The sequence below is a fragment of the Cynoglossus semilaevis genome, chromosome 11 (assembly GCF_000523025.1).
Source record: "Cynoglossus semilaevis isolate Cse_v1.0 chromosome 11, Cse_v1.0, whole genome shotgun sequence".
Lineage (NCBI taxonomy): Eukaryota > Metazoa > Chordata > Actinopteri > Pleuronectiformes > Cynoglossidae > Cynoglossus > Cynoglossus semilaevis.
The window spans coordinates 17,655,723-17,671,896 of NC_024317.1; the positions used below are offsets into that span (position 1 = coordinate 17,655,723).

Here is a 16,174-nt window from a genome sequence, read left to right on the forward strand (position 1 = left end):
TGTTCTTACCTGACCAACCCGGCCATGTACCTGCTGTCAGCGGCCAGGGCCAGGCAGGTGGTAGAGACGCACTGTGGCCCAGAGGAGAAGCTGCTGGTCCGACCCGGAAAGAGTTGCATAGGCCAAGGAGAGACAGCAGAGGAGGAGGAGGTGACAGGCACAACAGGAGATGGAGAGATGAACTCTAAAAAGGTGAGAACATGTACGAAGGTCTTTGTTATGGGTGTGTTCCTTTTGTGGGTGGGTGCAAGGAAAATTACTGCAGTATATATATGCTAAGCTAAAATATGTGTTTGTTCCCCCAGATTCAGCAGCTTTTAGACCTGGTTTTAACTTGTAAAAGAAATGCAGAGAACGAGGTGAAGAGAGAAGAAAGACTAGATGGGCTCAAAACACTGGGGAGAAAGAGGAAGCTGGAGCAACGGGCAGCAGCGAGGGCAATTAAATTCCTGAAGGCAGCTCATGGACCTGCAGGCCACCACAAAATTCCAGGTAATGGAATAAGGTGGCGAAGATTCAGTTAATGACCAAATTAGAAGCCAATAGAATTCAATAAGCAACACTTTTTATTGCCCTGCTTTACATCATTACACATACTGAGAGAACATTGATTTTCTTCTATCGCATGAGTGGCTCATTTTTTAGCATGCTTTCTTCTTCCTGTTTCTGGCTGCCAGTTGAGGACAGACTGTCCACCACTCCTTACTCTCTTCAGTCTGTGATTGGCTCTCTGGGTTTAAGGGAAGGCGATTTAAGGGAACGTGGATCTGAGCCGGCTGTCAAACTTCTCCACTTGCTGACAGGTGACTGCAATTTCTAAAAATAGTGACTTTTTGGAGCATTTTTCAAAATCTCTAAATATTCTTTTTTTTTTTTTGTCTAAATCTAAAGGCCTGAGTCAGGATGCCTCCAGACTGACCAGTAAAGAGGAGGATCAGAGGGAATCCTGTCCATTTGGTAGGTTGGCCACAAAGTTGGGCCTTCCTGCGAACTGTGACATTGACCTGAGGAAACAGGAGGAGCTGGAGGTACATTTATTAAACCATTAGGAGAAGGATATCTGAAAACACTGATTAACACAGATGCTGTGGCATTTTTCTAATTTAATTATTTCTTCATTAAATATATTGATTATACATCTGGTGTGTTTTGTGTGTGTGTTTAGGAGCAAACAGCAGACAGTGTAAGCAGTTTAGAGGGATTCAGCCCGGGCTCACACAGTGGGGAGATGAATCTGCACAGAGCAGCAGGCGGGAGAGAAAAGAAGGGAGCAGGTGAATACGAAGAAGATGAAGAAGAGTGGGAAATCCCCTGGGTCCTTATTCCCATCACAGGTTTGTTTGTCTGACTGTGTTGTTATAACGTGCAACACTAGGTTCAATTTTGGTACAGAATTTCTAACAATGTTCTGATAACATTCTGGGCTGATGTCATGTTCGTCACAGCAGATAATCATTCTGTAGCTTTACTGATGATCACAAATGTCACTGTAACCATAAAACAATGGGGAAAATGTTTCCTCTGAACTCCGTCTGCAGGTCTGGGTTCAAGGCAATACCCTCAAAAAGACAGAATCCTCCCTCAGGACCCTCGCTTCCAGCGCCTCAGGGTGGAAACAAACATCACCATGACAACCAAACCCCACAGGAAGAGCCCCGCCCAATCTCCTGTGCCCAGCCCCCTTGATTCGCCCTTACAGGGTTCATTCCCAGATACGAAACCTTCTGTCTCCTCCTCTCATTTCCCGTCACCTGACTCTAGCCCTCCTCTTCACCCCTCCCAGTGTCTATCTCCAGAGCCCAGTCCTCCCCTTTCTCCATCTCAGTGCCCTTCACCCGAGCCGAGTCCATCGGCCTCACCCACTCGTTGTCCATCTCCACGGCTTATTCCTCCTCCTTTTTCCACCTCCTCCACATTCCAGCTCAGACCTCCTTCATCCCCGTCCAAGTGCCACTCCCCAGAGCCCATGGAGCACAACCACCTAATCACAATTAACAGCAGTTACAATGAGGAGTTTCCACCTCCCACATCCTCTGGAGAGTTTACAGGTAACCGTAGACAAGTGGTCTTGGATTAAAGAAACAATGGCTGTTCAGTTTGTACATTGTAATGACAAACATTCTGTCCTTCTTGGCTCTGGGGCTCAAACGTAAAAATTGAAAATAGCTGCTCAGTGGAGGGAATTTGGAGGGAATCATAAAACAGATTCTTTTAAATTATTCATTATAAGTTTCACCTAACTGGAATTCATGTCTTGCTTTTTCTGTGTTTTCTTATGTTTAGCTTTTTCATGTTGTCCATTTGTTTTGAAGGTACAGCCAAAGACAAACAAGAGGAACCTCAGGAAAAAGACACAGTCGATACGGAGCCATCCTTTCTCAAATCCGTCCAATCATCTGTTATTCACGCTGCACAGAAGAAGCCAAGCTCCTTATCCACCCTCTCTGTTCAGGACAAGCCATACCCACAAAGGGAAAAGATAAATGCAAACAAAAATCAGCAGGTGATGAACAAGCAAAAGGAAACAGCTGCTGTGGGCCATAAAACGGGTAAAGACAAGGAGGTGCACTTCAGAGCTGAGGTGACCAACAAAGAGGAAACCAAGGGAGAAGAAGGGAAACATGTTGCTGGCTCTACATATTCTCAGTCTGCACAGCCTCACAGAGACATCGACAGCATCGTGGATAGAAATATTGACAACTTCTTCTCTGAAATGCAGCTGCTGCTGCAGGAGGAGAGTATTCCCTGCAGCTTCTCGCAGACTCCACACACAGCTTCTCACGCAGAGGCCTCTATACCTCAGCACACACTGTCTCCACACTGCCTGACCACTTCATTCTCACATTACATATCCGTACACCACGACTGTCCTACAGTCCAGGACTACGTCAGTTCCCTAAAGGACGGCATTAAAAGCATGATGACAGATTTTGGTGGTAACGTGACACATGACCCTGCCCACACTGAGGCTGACACAGTGTTAGCCAGCAGAGTCAGTGCTTATGTTTCCAGCATCCGAGCAGCGAACATTAATACAGAGAGATGTGATGATTCTTCTGCTCCAGGCACGTCTGCTCCCTCCACAGGAGGTCAAATGTGGCGATCGGATCTAATGAAAAATCAGCAGCCTGATGTAAACAGCAGGCAGTCTCCAACTGATCTCACTGTAACTGTCCCTACCTTTCTGTCCGACAAGCCCCGTGACATCCATCACCTCCGTCCTCCGTCCGGTAATTTCCCAAGTCGGACCTTAGAGCTCAGCGGAACATTCGCTCAGAATGTCAGACAAACAGCGGGCAATATTTTCATCAAGACCCTCGACTGTACAGTGCCACACACTGAGGTCCCGGTGTCAAGCTTTGTCCCCAAGACCTCAGCAGAACCTTCTGATCCCGACTCTGTCTCTGCCTCTGAGGCCATGGCCCCACAACCCACAAAACTGAATTCACTGATCAACACTCTGGAGCCAGAGGTGTTTAGCAGTTTGATAAAGATCATCAAAGATGTCAAAAAGAACTCCCTGCAGTTCTACATACATAGCACCGAGCCCGTGGACCAGGTCTTTGTGGATGTGAAGGTAACTTCAAATTTAATTTACACTACAGTACAGAAATATTTGTTACTTTGAGGAATAAAAAAATGTCGATACATTTTTTTGTTTTGTTTTGCAGCAATACTTGTTGAAACAGGGTAATGTGGAACAGACTCCTGTGGCCTTTCTGAACCAAGAAAAATCAAACAGCAGGCTAATGGTCATCATTAAGAACAAAGATATTGCTGAGCACATACACAGGGTAAAGTAGCTTTTTTCTCTACTTGTTCTTCAGAATTTTCCTTGAATCTAAATAGTGTAGCATGGAAAAGGATCGTTTTTCTATGCTTTTTTTTTTAACGAAAGTTGCGGTTTGTGTACACTTCAGATCCCCAACCTGGTTTCCCTAAAGCGACGCTCCTCTGTTCTGTTTGTGGGAATCGACTCTCTGGATGACATCAAGAACAACAGCTACAACGAGATCTTTGTGTCCGGCGGCTGCATCATTTCAGACGAGTTGATATTTGATCCAGATGTCGTCAGTGAGGGTAAGTTTGACCAAAGTAATCAGCTCCAGTTGTGTCAAGTTAAAAGACACAACTGTCTCTTTTTGAAAAGTGAGTGATTAATAAGAGGTGGATCTTCAGGTCAACTGGCCGAACTGCTGAAGCTCCTAGAACAACAAAACTCACTGGAGAGTGTTTGGAAATGGAAGATTCACTGCAAAACCCACAAGAAATTAAAAGAGTTGGCCAGGTAACAAATTTGTCCACACATGATGATGGCACCTCCCACAGGAAATTGCACTGACGTTCCTGTCTTTCTTGTTTTAATGATCCCAGGATCCGAAAAGAAGCAGCAAATGTGTTGGAGCTTCTGTCTGTCTACCAGAAACAGCAGATTGTTGAGTTCCTTCCATATCATCACTGTGACATGGCAGACCACCAGTCACCTGACTTGGACTGTGTCATCGAGCTCCAAGCTCGTTATACACAGTACCGACACACCATCTTCTTGACTGGTATGCAGCAGATCTAAGCTCATGTCAACATCGGCGACACATCATTTCGTGAGTGTCAAACCTATTTGAACGGCTGTGTTTGTTCTCCTCAGAACGTTGTCTTAATAACTCCCCAAACTATATCAGTGGTGGCATCATCGTGGCTGGTGTTGAAGAAACCCTGCACAATTTCAGCAGACTGGTGGGTTACCATAACATCAAGGACAGGCAACCAGTGTTGGACACCCTGTTGACATCCAAAGGTAAGTTGAGTCAAAATGTTGTGATTAGAAAGTAAGTATAGGCAAGAAGATGGTGTAAAACTACGGCAGTGAATTGTTATGGTAATACATGCAGACCATCCATAGCTGTTGACCTGTGGGTTCATACGAGCCCGATATACAGACCCTTTCCAAAACATTAGAATATCATTGAAAAGTTTATTTATTTCCATAATTCTATTCAAAAAGTTAAACTTTCATAGATTATAGATTCAGGGCCCACATCCTTGATGCTGGTTTGGTGGCAGTTCCAGAGGTTCTTGGTCAGATCTACGAGTCCCTGACAAACAACTTAAGACGTCAGTTCACGAGCTCTGACCAGCTACGCAAACGTTGTCCACTTCTGATTGGATGTACTTGTCCTTCTTGGGATCTGACTCCATTTCTGCTGCTGGGGCCCCCGTCCTGAAACTCAACAGTTACTGTTACTGTAGGGAGTTGTTTTGTTCCCCAGCTGCCAGGCTGTTCTGCCCTGTCTTTAACAACAGGAAAGATACTATTATTTTTTTGCCATGCTACATTTGTCACACAATCACCCAGTCAGTTCAACTCTTTGTCACACAAATGCTCAGTAGTTTTCCATTCTTGAAGCTTCACTTTTATGATACAATACTTTCACTACTAGTTAATCATAAGGCACGAAGATTTTCTCTAACATCTACTTAAACTACTTATTTTTAACATAGAAATGTGAGCGCTGTTAATCAATTGTATTTCATTTTTGTTTAGCAGACGCTTGTGGAGTCAAGGTACCTCCATTCTATACATGTTTATATGGGGATGGTGGGGGAAGGGCAGATAGGAAAATGTTTGGAATCAGAAGCTGTGTTCAGAAACAGTGTTTCCAGTTTATCCACATTACTAGTGGACTTTTTTGTAACAAAAGAGTTTGTAGTGATGACACACTTCCTGTATGTATGATGTCTTTGCACATAAAAACAATCAGCCGTTAGTTGGTTTTAAAGTAATCTTGGAGTATTAGGAAAGTACAAGTTTTATTTTCTTGTAATCTTATGTCTTTAATGTTTCCATGTGTTTGTGTACATTATGATCCCTGAATGATTCATGGATATCCTGTTCACTTTTTCATCTGCATTGTTACCTCCATGTGTAATATTTTGTGCCGTAGTTCTGGTGTCATTTGTTATATAAGTGTATCAAGGCTCTGAGCGCCGTCTGAATTCACAAGATCAGAAGTTTTAATTCTTGCAGAAAAAAACAGTCACACTGTGATTAAAATGCTGCTGAGATTCTTGTGCAGCAGCATGGGTGGAGGTTTGGCTGCCAGCTGTTATGAACATATTCTTTTAACAGAGGTTGGTCTGTGTTTACCAGACCTCTAAAATAAGATTACAGAATGTTTCCTTCTCCTTTTTAGCGCACTGCTTCTCATGCATACAACAATAGTTTTAAGATGAGTCATTCTAAGACAGTAGCATCATTTCTATTTCATCATTCATTTGTATAAATGGGTCCGAAACTCCTCCTGCTGCAGCTCCTAGAGAACATGCATCAACATCTCTGTCAATCCCTCTCTTCTGTCTCGTCCTATAGCTTTTTCTTTCTTGGAGACACATCTCTGTTGACATCTCTGTTGACATGTTTGTCCTCAGGTCTCGACAGCCAGCTGAGTCCCAGTGACCCTGGGTTGGGCTCTGAATGTTCGCCCTCTATTTTCCCAGAACACAAACACCTTCTTGCCTCAGTTGAGAAACACCAACATCTTTTCCTGCAGCCTGGCTTTGGCTTCCTATCACAACCTCATCCCTCTGACCAGCTCGTCCCAGACGCCTCCTGTAAGGACGTCATGCCTCAGCCGTCAGACACGGACTTCGAGGTTCTGAGTCTGGCCATCTCACAGTTACGGGCCGAGCGTCAGGCTCGATTACAACAACAGCAGCAGCAGTTGGACTCAAAGCTAGAGTTAAAAATGGACTTTCCACAAAGCCCGACAACCAATCCAGTTAGCAGAGGCAGCAGTCACTCTAATACTCCACCTCAAAGTCGAGGAGTTCCCACTAAGTCGGCCCAGGGTACACGTAGCAGGAAGGCTGTTGCTGCTACTCTGGATTTTATCCACTCAGCGCTGCAGGAGGAACTACAGGAAAAGGAGGAGGAGGAGGTCAGAGTGAAGTCTACGGAGGGACAGCAAAGGGAGAAAAAAAGCACTGACGGTCGGGGAGACTCAGGAGACGGTCCCTTGGTGAGAGGAACGTTGTCAGAAGAAAATCAAAGTCCCAGTCAATGCAACACATCTACCTCTTCATTCAGTAAGAACAAAACTGCAGTGACAACAACACGGGACAGAAACCTGACAAATGCAGAGACAATAAAAACAGTTCAAGTCCAGGATTTATGTCCTAGTGCAGCCACCTGTAGTACCGTCTCCTGCCCTACAGGAGTCGACAAAGCAAGGTTAGTAAAAACAAACGTGTATTTATTTGTATATATTTGTATGTATGTACATTATTTAAAGAAAGCTTTTAAACGTTTTGGTAAAAGATGTCAGGATTGAATCATAGGAGAGACAGTTTTGTGAATACATCTCTATACAAAGAACATTGTTACTTGCAGTATTATGAAAATTATACATGTATATTTTGTGAATTGTGAAAGATCACGCTCTGCTCTGATTTATCATCATTTATTCCCTTTGTAGAGACACCCGGTCAGAACAAGAACAGCCAAAAAGAGAAGCACAAGCCCAATCTGGACCTGTTGAAAATGTCAGTGGGAGTGCCACGGCACCAACCAGTCAGGACGACAAACCAATACCAGTTATTTCCCAGTCACAATGGAGCCATAAGACGCAGCAGAATCTGCAGGCAAAGCAGTGGCAGTCCTATCCACAACACCATCAACCTTTACTTCACCGTCGTCAGCAGGAGCAGCAGTGGAGCAGCAGCTACATACCCCCCCATCTCCTGTCACATTACTCTGGCCAGCCTCTCGCTGTAGCTCCCATGCTGAGGCCACTTACTGCACTGGGCAGGACAAGGGGCCATGTAGGACCCACGCCCGTGTGGGCCGGTGGCCTTAGGTCTGCAGGTGCCACTAACTTAACCTGGGGGTTCCCTCAGACTGTCTCGGGGATGTACCACAATCCTACAGCTCAGGGCAGCAACGTGTACAGAGGAGGGCAGAGAGGAGGCTTTAATGGGATGTAGGTTAAACCACATGGGTGAACTGCTCCAGAAAATGACTTTTTCTTCAAGTCCACTGATGCATCTTATGTCAAATAATGAAATAAATTGACATGCCCTCCAGTGGACACTTTAGTCTTCTTGTAAAAAAATATATATAAAGATATTTTTGTTCTAAATGTTCGTTTGGTTACCCTGAGAATTGTTTGTGTTGTTGTATGTAGTGATTCTAACAGTGGTTTTAAATTAAAAATCATTTTATGTTGTTTTTTTTACATCAGAAATTTGTTTTATATTAAACTTTGCTGTATAATCCAATCCTGGCTACAGTGTTTTTTCCAAATACACTGCATCATGCTGTGCTGTGGAAAAATATTTTGTTTATTGTTGATCATGATGAGATTTGTTGTGGTGAGACAATTAAAATTAAAACCGCGGCAAAGTAGTTTGGAATCGCTGATCTAGACTCTGGAAATAAAACTCACCAAACTTATCCTTAACTATATTTTTTAAATTTTTTAAATTGATTTTATTTTTTTAGTAAACATTTACACAAAAGCAGTTTTATTCAAAGTGTCCAATTATTATTGACATTCATTTATTACATGCAAAATAAATAACGGTAAGATGAACAGAAACCGTACTTCATGCACTAGGCTCCTGGACCTGCAGGAAGCTTTAGGAAACAAACCCAGATTTTAGAGAAGAAGCGTCTCCCAGTAAGTGCATTGAAACCAAAATTAAAATGTAATTGAAAATAAAATTCCACAGACTTCATACAATCAGTTTAACACCCCATCTTCCTGAAACTACCAGCTCCACTTCCTGCCAGCTAAAGTGGTTTCTTAAAGTGGTTAATCCAGACTAGTTTTTCACTTAAACCATTCACTGTGTGACAGAACACCAGTCCACTGTAAGTGTGTGCAAAAACAAAAACTATCAGATCCCATTAATGCTTTGCATTAACTTGGGACACTGTTACACACCAAAGTCACATGTCACCCATTTCCGTCAGTGGGTTAGACATGGGGTCTGCAGGTCCTACTGATGGCGACTACGGCTTCTTAAACATAGGGTTCAGATCTGTCTCCAACTCCCTCTGCTTCTGTAACAAACCCTGGGAACAAAAGAACCTTTACATTACAATGACATCAGAACTGTCCAGAAATTATTCACCATAAACGTTGAGATTTCAAAGCTCTCATGCCAAAAATTCTAGAAACTTCTTAAGATACATAAAATATCTCGCTTATTCTTTATTTAAAATGTACTGCTCTTTGCCCTCTGGCCATAAATGACACTTTTTGAATATGATTTTGTTGTAACAGTAGTGTTCGCTAAGAGTCGGGTCAGAATGTGCCGAGTGTGTCCTGGGAGGACAGCTCCTGTTGTTACCTTCCGCAGCTGAGCCAGGCCTCTCAGGATCTCCTGCTGTCGCTGCGTGTGCGTTTTACAAAGCTGCCGCTCCGAGTCTGGGTGTGAGGAGGCGGGAGGAGACTCTGACCTCAGAGGAGGAGGAAGGGGGAGAGGAGCGTCTGAAAGAAGGACATGTTATGAAGATATGTGAGTCGCCGGGGCATTAACGGCTTCTGTTTTTTCCATGTCTGACAATAATCTGATAATAAGTTGAAGTCGACGAGTCATTTTAGTCATTGTCTTATAATGTCTGCATATGTATTTTAAAAAACACAAATGTAAATGTTGATTTTTGTCTGACCTGTGTCAGTGTGTGTCTGTGGTGACAGGTTGGCATCAGCCTCAAGAGGGTCCAGCGTGACTTCATCCGTTCTAATGAAGGGAACAAACTCTTGGACCAGAGGAGGAAGAGGATCCGCAGCCTGTTGTCTCTGCAGTCGGTGCCTGATGGAAGAAGAGCGCCCCCAGGTGGGCATAACATCAAGACAGAAGAGTGAGTTTAAAACCATGCCGTGTCACCATAGATTCTATTTAACACCTGTTGATTAAGAGCACATTCTAAGTCACATTGGCTATAGAGATAGTAAAGTATTTTCTCCAATAGAAATTACATGAAGTACAAACCTTTCACTGCTGCTGTCTGAAGAAGAGTTCTGTCTATTCTCAATCTGAAAAGAAGAGAAAAATGTGAGTGTCGCTTTTGCTGAGCATCAAACATCTCCTACATGACAAGGTATTTTCTTACCTTACTGTTGGGTCCTTTTCTGGCCTGCGTGCTGCTGGAGCACAGACGAGGGTGGTTGTGCTGAGGAGCAGGAGCGGCAGGAGGCTCCGTTCTGGCCGTACATGTCCTCTCCTGCAGGGCTTTGAGCTCAGCCTGACGCTTCAGTCGACTGTCCAGTCTGTTCCTCTGCAGAGTGGCTGGGTAACGTTCGGAGGCAGGAACAAAACGACGGCTGGGCCTGGAGAACAGAATCAGGGTTAACCCACAAATCCGCAGGTATCCGTCTGGTACTTACTCCAAACTGTTGTGCTCCTACTTTTGTGTGTTCCACTCAGGCCGCTTCTTGTCCTTCTTGCTCCTGTCCGTTCTTGCAAACTGTTCGTATGGGTCCCCTCCTCCTGGCTGACAGATGTTCTCCTTGCCCATCTTCAGGGCTGCGTTCTTACCGTTTGTTGGAGCAGCGTGTGACTGGAGCTGTGCAGAGACCTTAGCAGTGTGACCGCTTTCTTCTCTGATCCCAGAAAAAGCAGCTGCATCTATACAGGAAAAAAAACATGACACAGATTCATGTACACAGATGTCACAGCAGCTACAAGATCATACAGAAAATATTTAGTTAGGTTAAAAAAAACCCAATATATCTGTTTTATTATTTACAGTAGTTGGAGTTACCTGTCTGTACTGCAGTGTCTTTGTACGGAGGGTCTGAACTTCTCACATCCTCCTCCAAATGCTGTCTCTCTCGCATCACTGTTGAACACATGCACATTTAGTTAAATGTCTTCCATTTTTCCCTAATTTTTTTTACCATCATTTCCTCTTTTTCTGCCCTTAGTCTGGTTTAATGTAATGTTATTGCTGTAGGATAATATGTCATAAACTCAGTTCCATTGAGGAGACAGCAAAGACTGTTGAAACTCTACAAACACAAGAAAGTCCTTTTGTCTGTTTTTCCCTTGTTCTCTGTGTTTATTGGCTTTGTATTTGTTATTCTACATTACATCCCTACTGACCAGTGGACTCCAAGGTCTCCTGCACTCTGTCATCACTCTGGTTACCTCCTGACTGATCTGCCAACTGACTCTGTTCCTCCTGGGGGGAAAAAAACAGACTGTGCTTACAATAGATTATAGAAAATAGTTTTATCCTTCAGTTGATGGTGCTGTGAGTACACACAATTACAAAGTGTGTGCACAAGCTGCTGTGTTACCTTCTGGCTTTCTCTTGTCGTGTCCAGCTCATACTGTCTCCGTAGCATCTCCCTCTCCAGTGCTATCCTCCTCGCTTCCTCTTCCTCCTCCTGCCTCCTCCTCGCCAGCTCTTGCTCCTTCTGCCGCCTGCGCTCTTCCACCTGGGCTTCAATCACTCGCTGGAAGGTACAGTTAAATCTTCAGAGGAGCCAAACAACATGTGAAACATGCCTGTTTTGTCAACAATATGTTTGCTCTGCTCCTCTTTACCTGCTGCTCCAGCTGTTTCTGCCTCCTCCTCTCTCGTTCTTCTATCTGTGCAGGGTCCAGCAGAGCCGTCATGGTCCGCAAGTAGCTAAAAAAACAAACAAACAAACAAAGTGTGCTTAATAAGAACTACTGAAATCAGTTCACACCTGTTCAACTGGCTCTTCATCACTCCCATCCCTACACTCCCTACATCCTCCTCATCTGCCCATTGATCTCAGGTTAGATGCATCCCTCCTACCTGGCTCTGCTTGGGTATTTGCTAGTCATATCTACACTGACGTCTGCAACGCTCTCAGCTCCACAGCTGCTTGTGGCCTCCCAGACCAAGGAAAGGCTGGATGAAGGCTCCCACTCTCCTCGCTCTGACATGCAGGAAGGAGCGAGAGGTGGAGCGGACAGAGCGGACGGAGCTGTGGAGTGGAGGGGAGGCCTCCTCTGCAGTGAGTCAAAGTGAGTGTTCCAGAGATCAGAGTCTTCTGCCTGAGGAGACACAATGACAGTTCCTGGTGGTTTGAACTCCTCACCACTGGTCCTGGTTTTAGTTTCAGTCTGGACTGGACTTCACTGCACCTGACTCTGGAGCACTTTTTCTCGTCTCCTACGTTCAGCTGTTTCCTCCCTCTGCCGATCCAGCTCTTCCAGCCAGCGTCTCCTCTGCTCTTCTCTCCTCTCAGTGCTCAGCACTTCCTCCACAGGCGTAATGTCCTACGATGTCAACACAGTTCAGGAGTTTTGGAAGCAAATTTGGAAATGAAGGTACACAAAACACTTTCACACTATGATCTACATTGGTACATTTGTGAGTGTCATCTTGAAAAGGTACATGTTTGTGTTGACCAGGGCAAATACAGGAAAACTATTAGTGGCTTTAATGATGATGGAGAGAGAATATACTGTACATATGATATGTTAAAGTATCATTTTCCCTATCATGTCACATCATCACACACACACACAGAGCTCCCGCCTCCTTCATTAACACTCTATACACACCCCCTCCTCTGTGGATCCAAACTACCCTGCACATCCCACCTACTCACACTAGAGATCACCAAGGTGATAAAACTGTCAATGATATGAGAAAGGTGTCTCAGGACACTCCCTCTGATGGTTCATGAGTTTAAGGTTTTTACCCCGAGTTTGAGGCTGGATCTGATGGCTGCAGGCGGCTCTCTTTGGTTCAGGGAGCTGTGAGACGATAACACACTCCTTGGGTTCTCGTCAAACTAAAACACAAACACATACAGTTACACTACGTCCAAATCATCTACCCTAAAATGAAGGTTGTTGTCTTGATTCAGCTGCCGTAAAACAGTGACTAATAAAATTAATTAATATTATATTTTAGTTGTACATGATTAAACTTTGTTTGTGTACAAGGTACACCTTTACTGTATATTTAAAACAATGAATCTGCATTCAAATATAATTTCCTTCCTGTTGTAATCATGACCACGGTCACAGCCATCTGTTTACTACAGCACCAAAAAGATCAACAAAAAAGAAAAAAGTTTAAAAGTCTGTGTCATACTTGCGATCTGTCTGGAGCTGAACGTTTCTGTTGCTGTTTTAGCGCCACCTGTTCATCTGACAAACACACAAAGGCAAAAAAAAACCCCATCAACGTCATGTGGTAAATGTATGAAATGTATCAGTGCACTGTATGTGGCAGAAATAAAGAAAATATTAAAATGAAACTGATTTGCCACTCTGCACCTTCAGGGGCACCCACGCCCCACTTTGAGGAACTAGTAATGAAACAAGTAAAGAAAAGTTAAAATTATTTTAACTATTTCATCACCAAGTTCTTTTCTCCACTGAGCCTTCTTGTTTTTGATGGTTGACCTGCAGTCAAACTGTCGCTCCTCCAACCAGCTGAACAAACAGCCTGACAACCTGAAACACAACAGTATGTCTATTGTTATATAATACAGCTCAACGTGACAGCAGACTGTGCAACGGTTGTCTGTTCAATTTGGGTGAAATTCAGTTGGACCTCAAATGGCTGGTTTCCATTTTTAACAGCTCACCTGTTCTCAACAAAACACTCTTTTATTGTGGTAATTGGTGACATGACTGAATAAAGGGTTACATGTGAAAGAACATTCTAAGGCATTCAGTATTTTGTTATCAATAAGAACATTTCCAGGTGGAGTCATTACCTGCTCTCTGTTTCATGAGAGTCATTTCCTCCACCTCCATTGTCTCCCTTCTTCATTTCTTCTCCTCCTCCTCTCTCTTCCTCCTCCATCTCCCCTCCCTCATCTCCTCCATTTAATAGGGAAGATTGCAAACCTGTTTTATTTTGTAAAAAAAGATAGTATTATTCAATGCTTAATTTAATAGTGATTTCTACTAATGTTTGAACAGTTCTAGTGCCTTTGCCACAGTGTTGGGCTAACATCACCACTGACATTACCCTGCGGTTTCTCCTCCACTGACTGCTGGGACTGATTTGAGGTCTGGATAGAACTGACAATCTTCTGTAGCTGCTCAGTTGTCAAAACCACCACACTTTCTTTGTGTCCGGTGTCTCCAGTGGACAATTTATCTTTTGGTCCCACACTTCCACCGATGTGCATGTCAGTGTTCTGAGACTTTCCTGATCTTTTATTGGACCTCGATGATCCAGGAGCTGAGCTCTGTTTCTGTCGGTCTGATTTCACCCTGGTCACCGCTTTAATAATTCTGCCGTTGTGATTGTCACACGTCTTTGATGATGATGGTGTCAAAATGCTGCTTCTTTCTCTGGCGGCTGGCACTACGGTCTTTATTTGGGCCTCTTTACGTCTCCCTGTCTGTTGCCATGATGGAGGCTCCTCTACCTGCAACTCCTCCAGACAGGATGGCTGCCTGGAGCTCAAGATGTTAGCAGCTCTGGGCCTGAAGAGAGGCTGCAGGGTGTAGATGTTATTTAGTTAGGTGTGTGGTGAGCACACAGCAGTCACTCAGACTAATATTAACGTTATCAGTAAAGGTCTAAATCAAATCAGCAGACTCTAAGAATTCTTACCCTTGTGTGGCTCTTTTCTACACCTAAAGAGAAGGTGAAACAAAATTTCTGTCATTGTATAAACTACAAACCACGATACAATAAATTAAAAACATGATGTGTCTCACCATGACTTAGTAAAATTAACTTAGGTTTTCCATTTTCCAGTTCAAACAGTAGACCATCTCTGTTGAAAACACAAAGTAAACGTAAGACACAAAACACACGTGCACTGTACATTTTGCACTAATTCACATTAGGCGAATAAAATACAATGTCATCAAAGTTGGTGGTGTTATGAGGGCATGCCCCGTGGGATTGACCGCTCGATCTAACAGTGGCTGCCAAACCATGGTTACTTTGATACCGAATACTACCGTCAGTAATCCAAGTAGTCTATTTCCTGAAGCTTCAATTTACAAGTATAGCTTGTTTGACACAAACGGTGTTAGATTTGTCCACTGTGGACAAATTTGGATCCAACCTGGCGGCTTCCATGGATGAGGCTCACTTCTTGTGGAAGTACAACATGACCTACATTATGGAAAACTATTCATACTCTGAGTCAGAAAACCATAGCTGAACTATATTCTGCCTATAGAATATGATGCAACTAACAGCCAATAAAACGGTGATGACAATGTATTAGAACTACCATCGATTTATACTATTATACTATCTTACGAACACATTTGTTTACGCATATAATACATTTATTAACACGTTTAGATCATCGTGTTAGCATAGCTTGCTGGTGTTTTGATTGTAGAACCAGACTTACCCGAGATTCATAGCACCTCTTAAAACTCAACAATACAGCAGCAGGGTTAATAATGGCACCACATTCACAAAGACGCCACGTAAAACGCTGTACATTAACTAAATTGATCGACTTTTTAGCGCTTAGAATGACTGTACGGTACAATTCGTGCAGTGTGATTGTGTACGTTGGTTGCTGACAACGACCAACAATGTCTTCACCGATAGGCTTGCTGTGCGTTTACTGGAAATGTTCAGCCAATCACAGGAGGTCAACTCTTCGACGATGCTGTTTTTCTGTTGGTTGGGAGTGTATTTAAAAACGCAACTATTTGAAAACAATGCTATGATTGGTGTGTATAATATCTATTTTTTAAAAATGTCATTTTCAGTCAACAAATTATTTAGTTTTTGGTTTTTTTATTTCCTTGTAAAGTGCACTTTTAATTGAATTTTTCTGCTTTAACAAACAAATAGTTCAAATAAATAAAAGACAAGACAAGAAAACTATGACATCCATTGACAAAATGGTAACTATTTTGTCGTGCTACATAAGGATTACATTTATTAATTTTTTTTCTTTCTTCGTTTTTACCAAATATTTGCAGACCATTTAATTATCAGTCAGTGAATACTAAATAATTTACAATGTTCCTTCCGTGGCGTATACACGTGTTTTAAGTTTACGTCAAAAGTTGTCAAGTTGACTAACAGATAGGGTGGAATCTAGACCCATCTGAGGCCTGTAGGTGTCGCCACGGTCTCACTTTTGTGTCAGTAGACGCGTACACGGCAAACAACCTGCGTTAGCTCTGCTGTAATGACGTTAGGATGTTTTTTTCTGCCGTTCGAGAAGACAATTATCCA

The 16,174-nt window shown here is 43.2% G+C and overlaps 2 protein-coding genes across 3 annotated transcripts; one reads left to right on the forward strand and one right to left on the reverse strand.

The window, feature by feature from the left end:
* The first annotated feature begins 6 nt into the window (after nucleotides 1-6).
* Nucleotides 7-8,274, forward strand: tasora (transcription activation suppressor a). 2 transcript variants are annotated; one of them, XM_025060020.1, is made up of 14 exons: nucleotides 7-192; nucleotides 306-492; nucleotides 678-803; nucleotides 892-1,028; nucleotides 1,166-1,334; nucleotides 1,539-2,048; nucleotides 2,313-3,577; nucleotides 3,672-3,794; nucleotides 3,921-4,080; nucleotides 4,180-4,288; nucleotides 4,375-4,553; nucleotides 4,646-4,795; nucleotides 6,427-7,228; nucleotides 7,473-8,274. In XM_025060020.1, exons 1-14 carry the CDS (start codon nucleotides 25-27, stop codon nucleotides 7,978-7,980), a joined length of 4,593 nt encoding a protein of 1,530 aa, XP_024915788.1. In that variant the 5' UTR covers nucleotides 7-24; the 3' UTR covers nucleotides 7,981-8,274. The 2 variants fall into 2 exon arrangements, with proteins under 2 accessions (XP_024915788.1, XP_024915789.1); XM_025060021.1 differs by lacking the exon at nucleotides 1,539-2,048.
* A 134-nt stretch (nucleotides 8,275-8,408) lies between these two features.
* On the reverse strand, nucleotides 8,409-15,527 carry ccdc66 (coiled-coil domain containing 66). Its single transcript, XM_008321052.3, has 20 exons — nucleotides 15,330-15,527; nucleotides 14,677-14,735; nucleotides 14,570-14,592; nucleotides 13,976-14,450; nucleotides 13,719-13,851; nucleotides 13,358-13,452; nucleotides 13,088-13,143; nucleotides 12,690-12,782; nucleotides 12,127-12,261; nucleotides 11,795-12,036; nucleotides 11,557-11,641; nucleotides 11,307-11,465; nucleotides 11,110-11,188; nucleotides 10,769-10,846; nucleotides 10,413-10,632; nucleotides 10,118-10,334; nucleotides 9,997-10,040; nucleotides 9,674-9,816; nucleotides 9,352-9,491; nucleotides 8,409-9,073 (listed from the first exon to the last, which is right to left on the reverse strand). The coding sequence occupies exons 1-20, from the start codon at nucleotides 15,338-15,340 to the stop codon at nucleotides 9,011-9,013; spliced, it is 2,550 nt and encodes an 849-aa protein (XP_008319274.1). The 5' UTR covers nucleotides 15,341-15,527; the 3' UTR covers nucleotides 8,409-9,010.
* Between the last annotated feature and the right edge of the window lie 647 nt (nucleotides 15,528-16,174).

What these genes read in the sequence shown, in the direction of transcription:
- ccdc66 (XM_008321052.3), bottom strand. An exon ending in GATCCAGCCTCAAACTCGGG is followed by an intron (nt 12,262 to 12,689) that starts GTAAAAACCTTA and finishes TTGACATCGTAG; the next exon opens with GACATTACGCCTGTGGAGGA. An exon ending in TCAGACAGCAGCAGTGAAAG is followed by an intron (nt 9,817 to 9,996) that starts GTTTGTACTTCA and finishes TTCTTCCATCAG; the next exon opens with GCACCGACTGCAGAGACAAC.
- tasora (XM_025060020.1), top strand. Translation starts at nt 25, where the DNA reads ATGTACCTGCTGTCAGCGGCCAGGGCCAGGCAGGTGGTAGAGACGCAC. An exon ending in ATCCTCTGGAGAGTTTACAG is followed by an intron (nt 2,049 to 2,312) that starts GTAACCGTAGAC and finishes TTTGTTTTGAAG; the next exon opens with GTACAGCCAAAGACAAACAA. An exon ending in ACAGGAGTCGACAAAGCAAG is followed by an intron (nt 7,229 to 7,472) that starts GTTAGTAAAAAC and finishes TTCCCTTTGTAG; the next exon opens with AGACACCCGGTCAGAACAAG.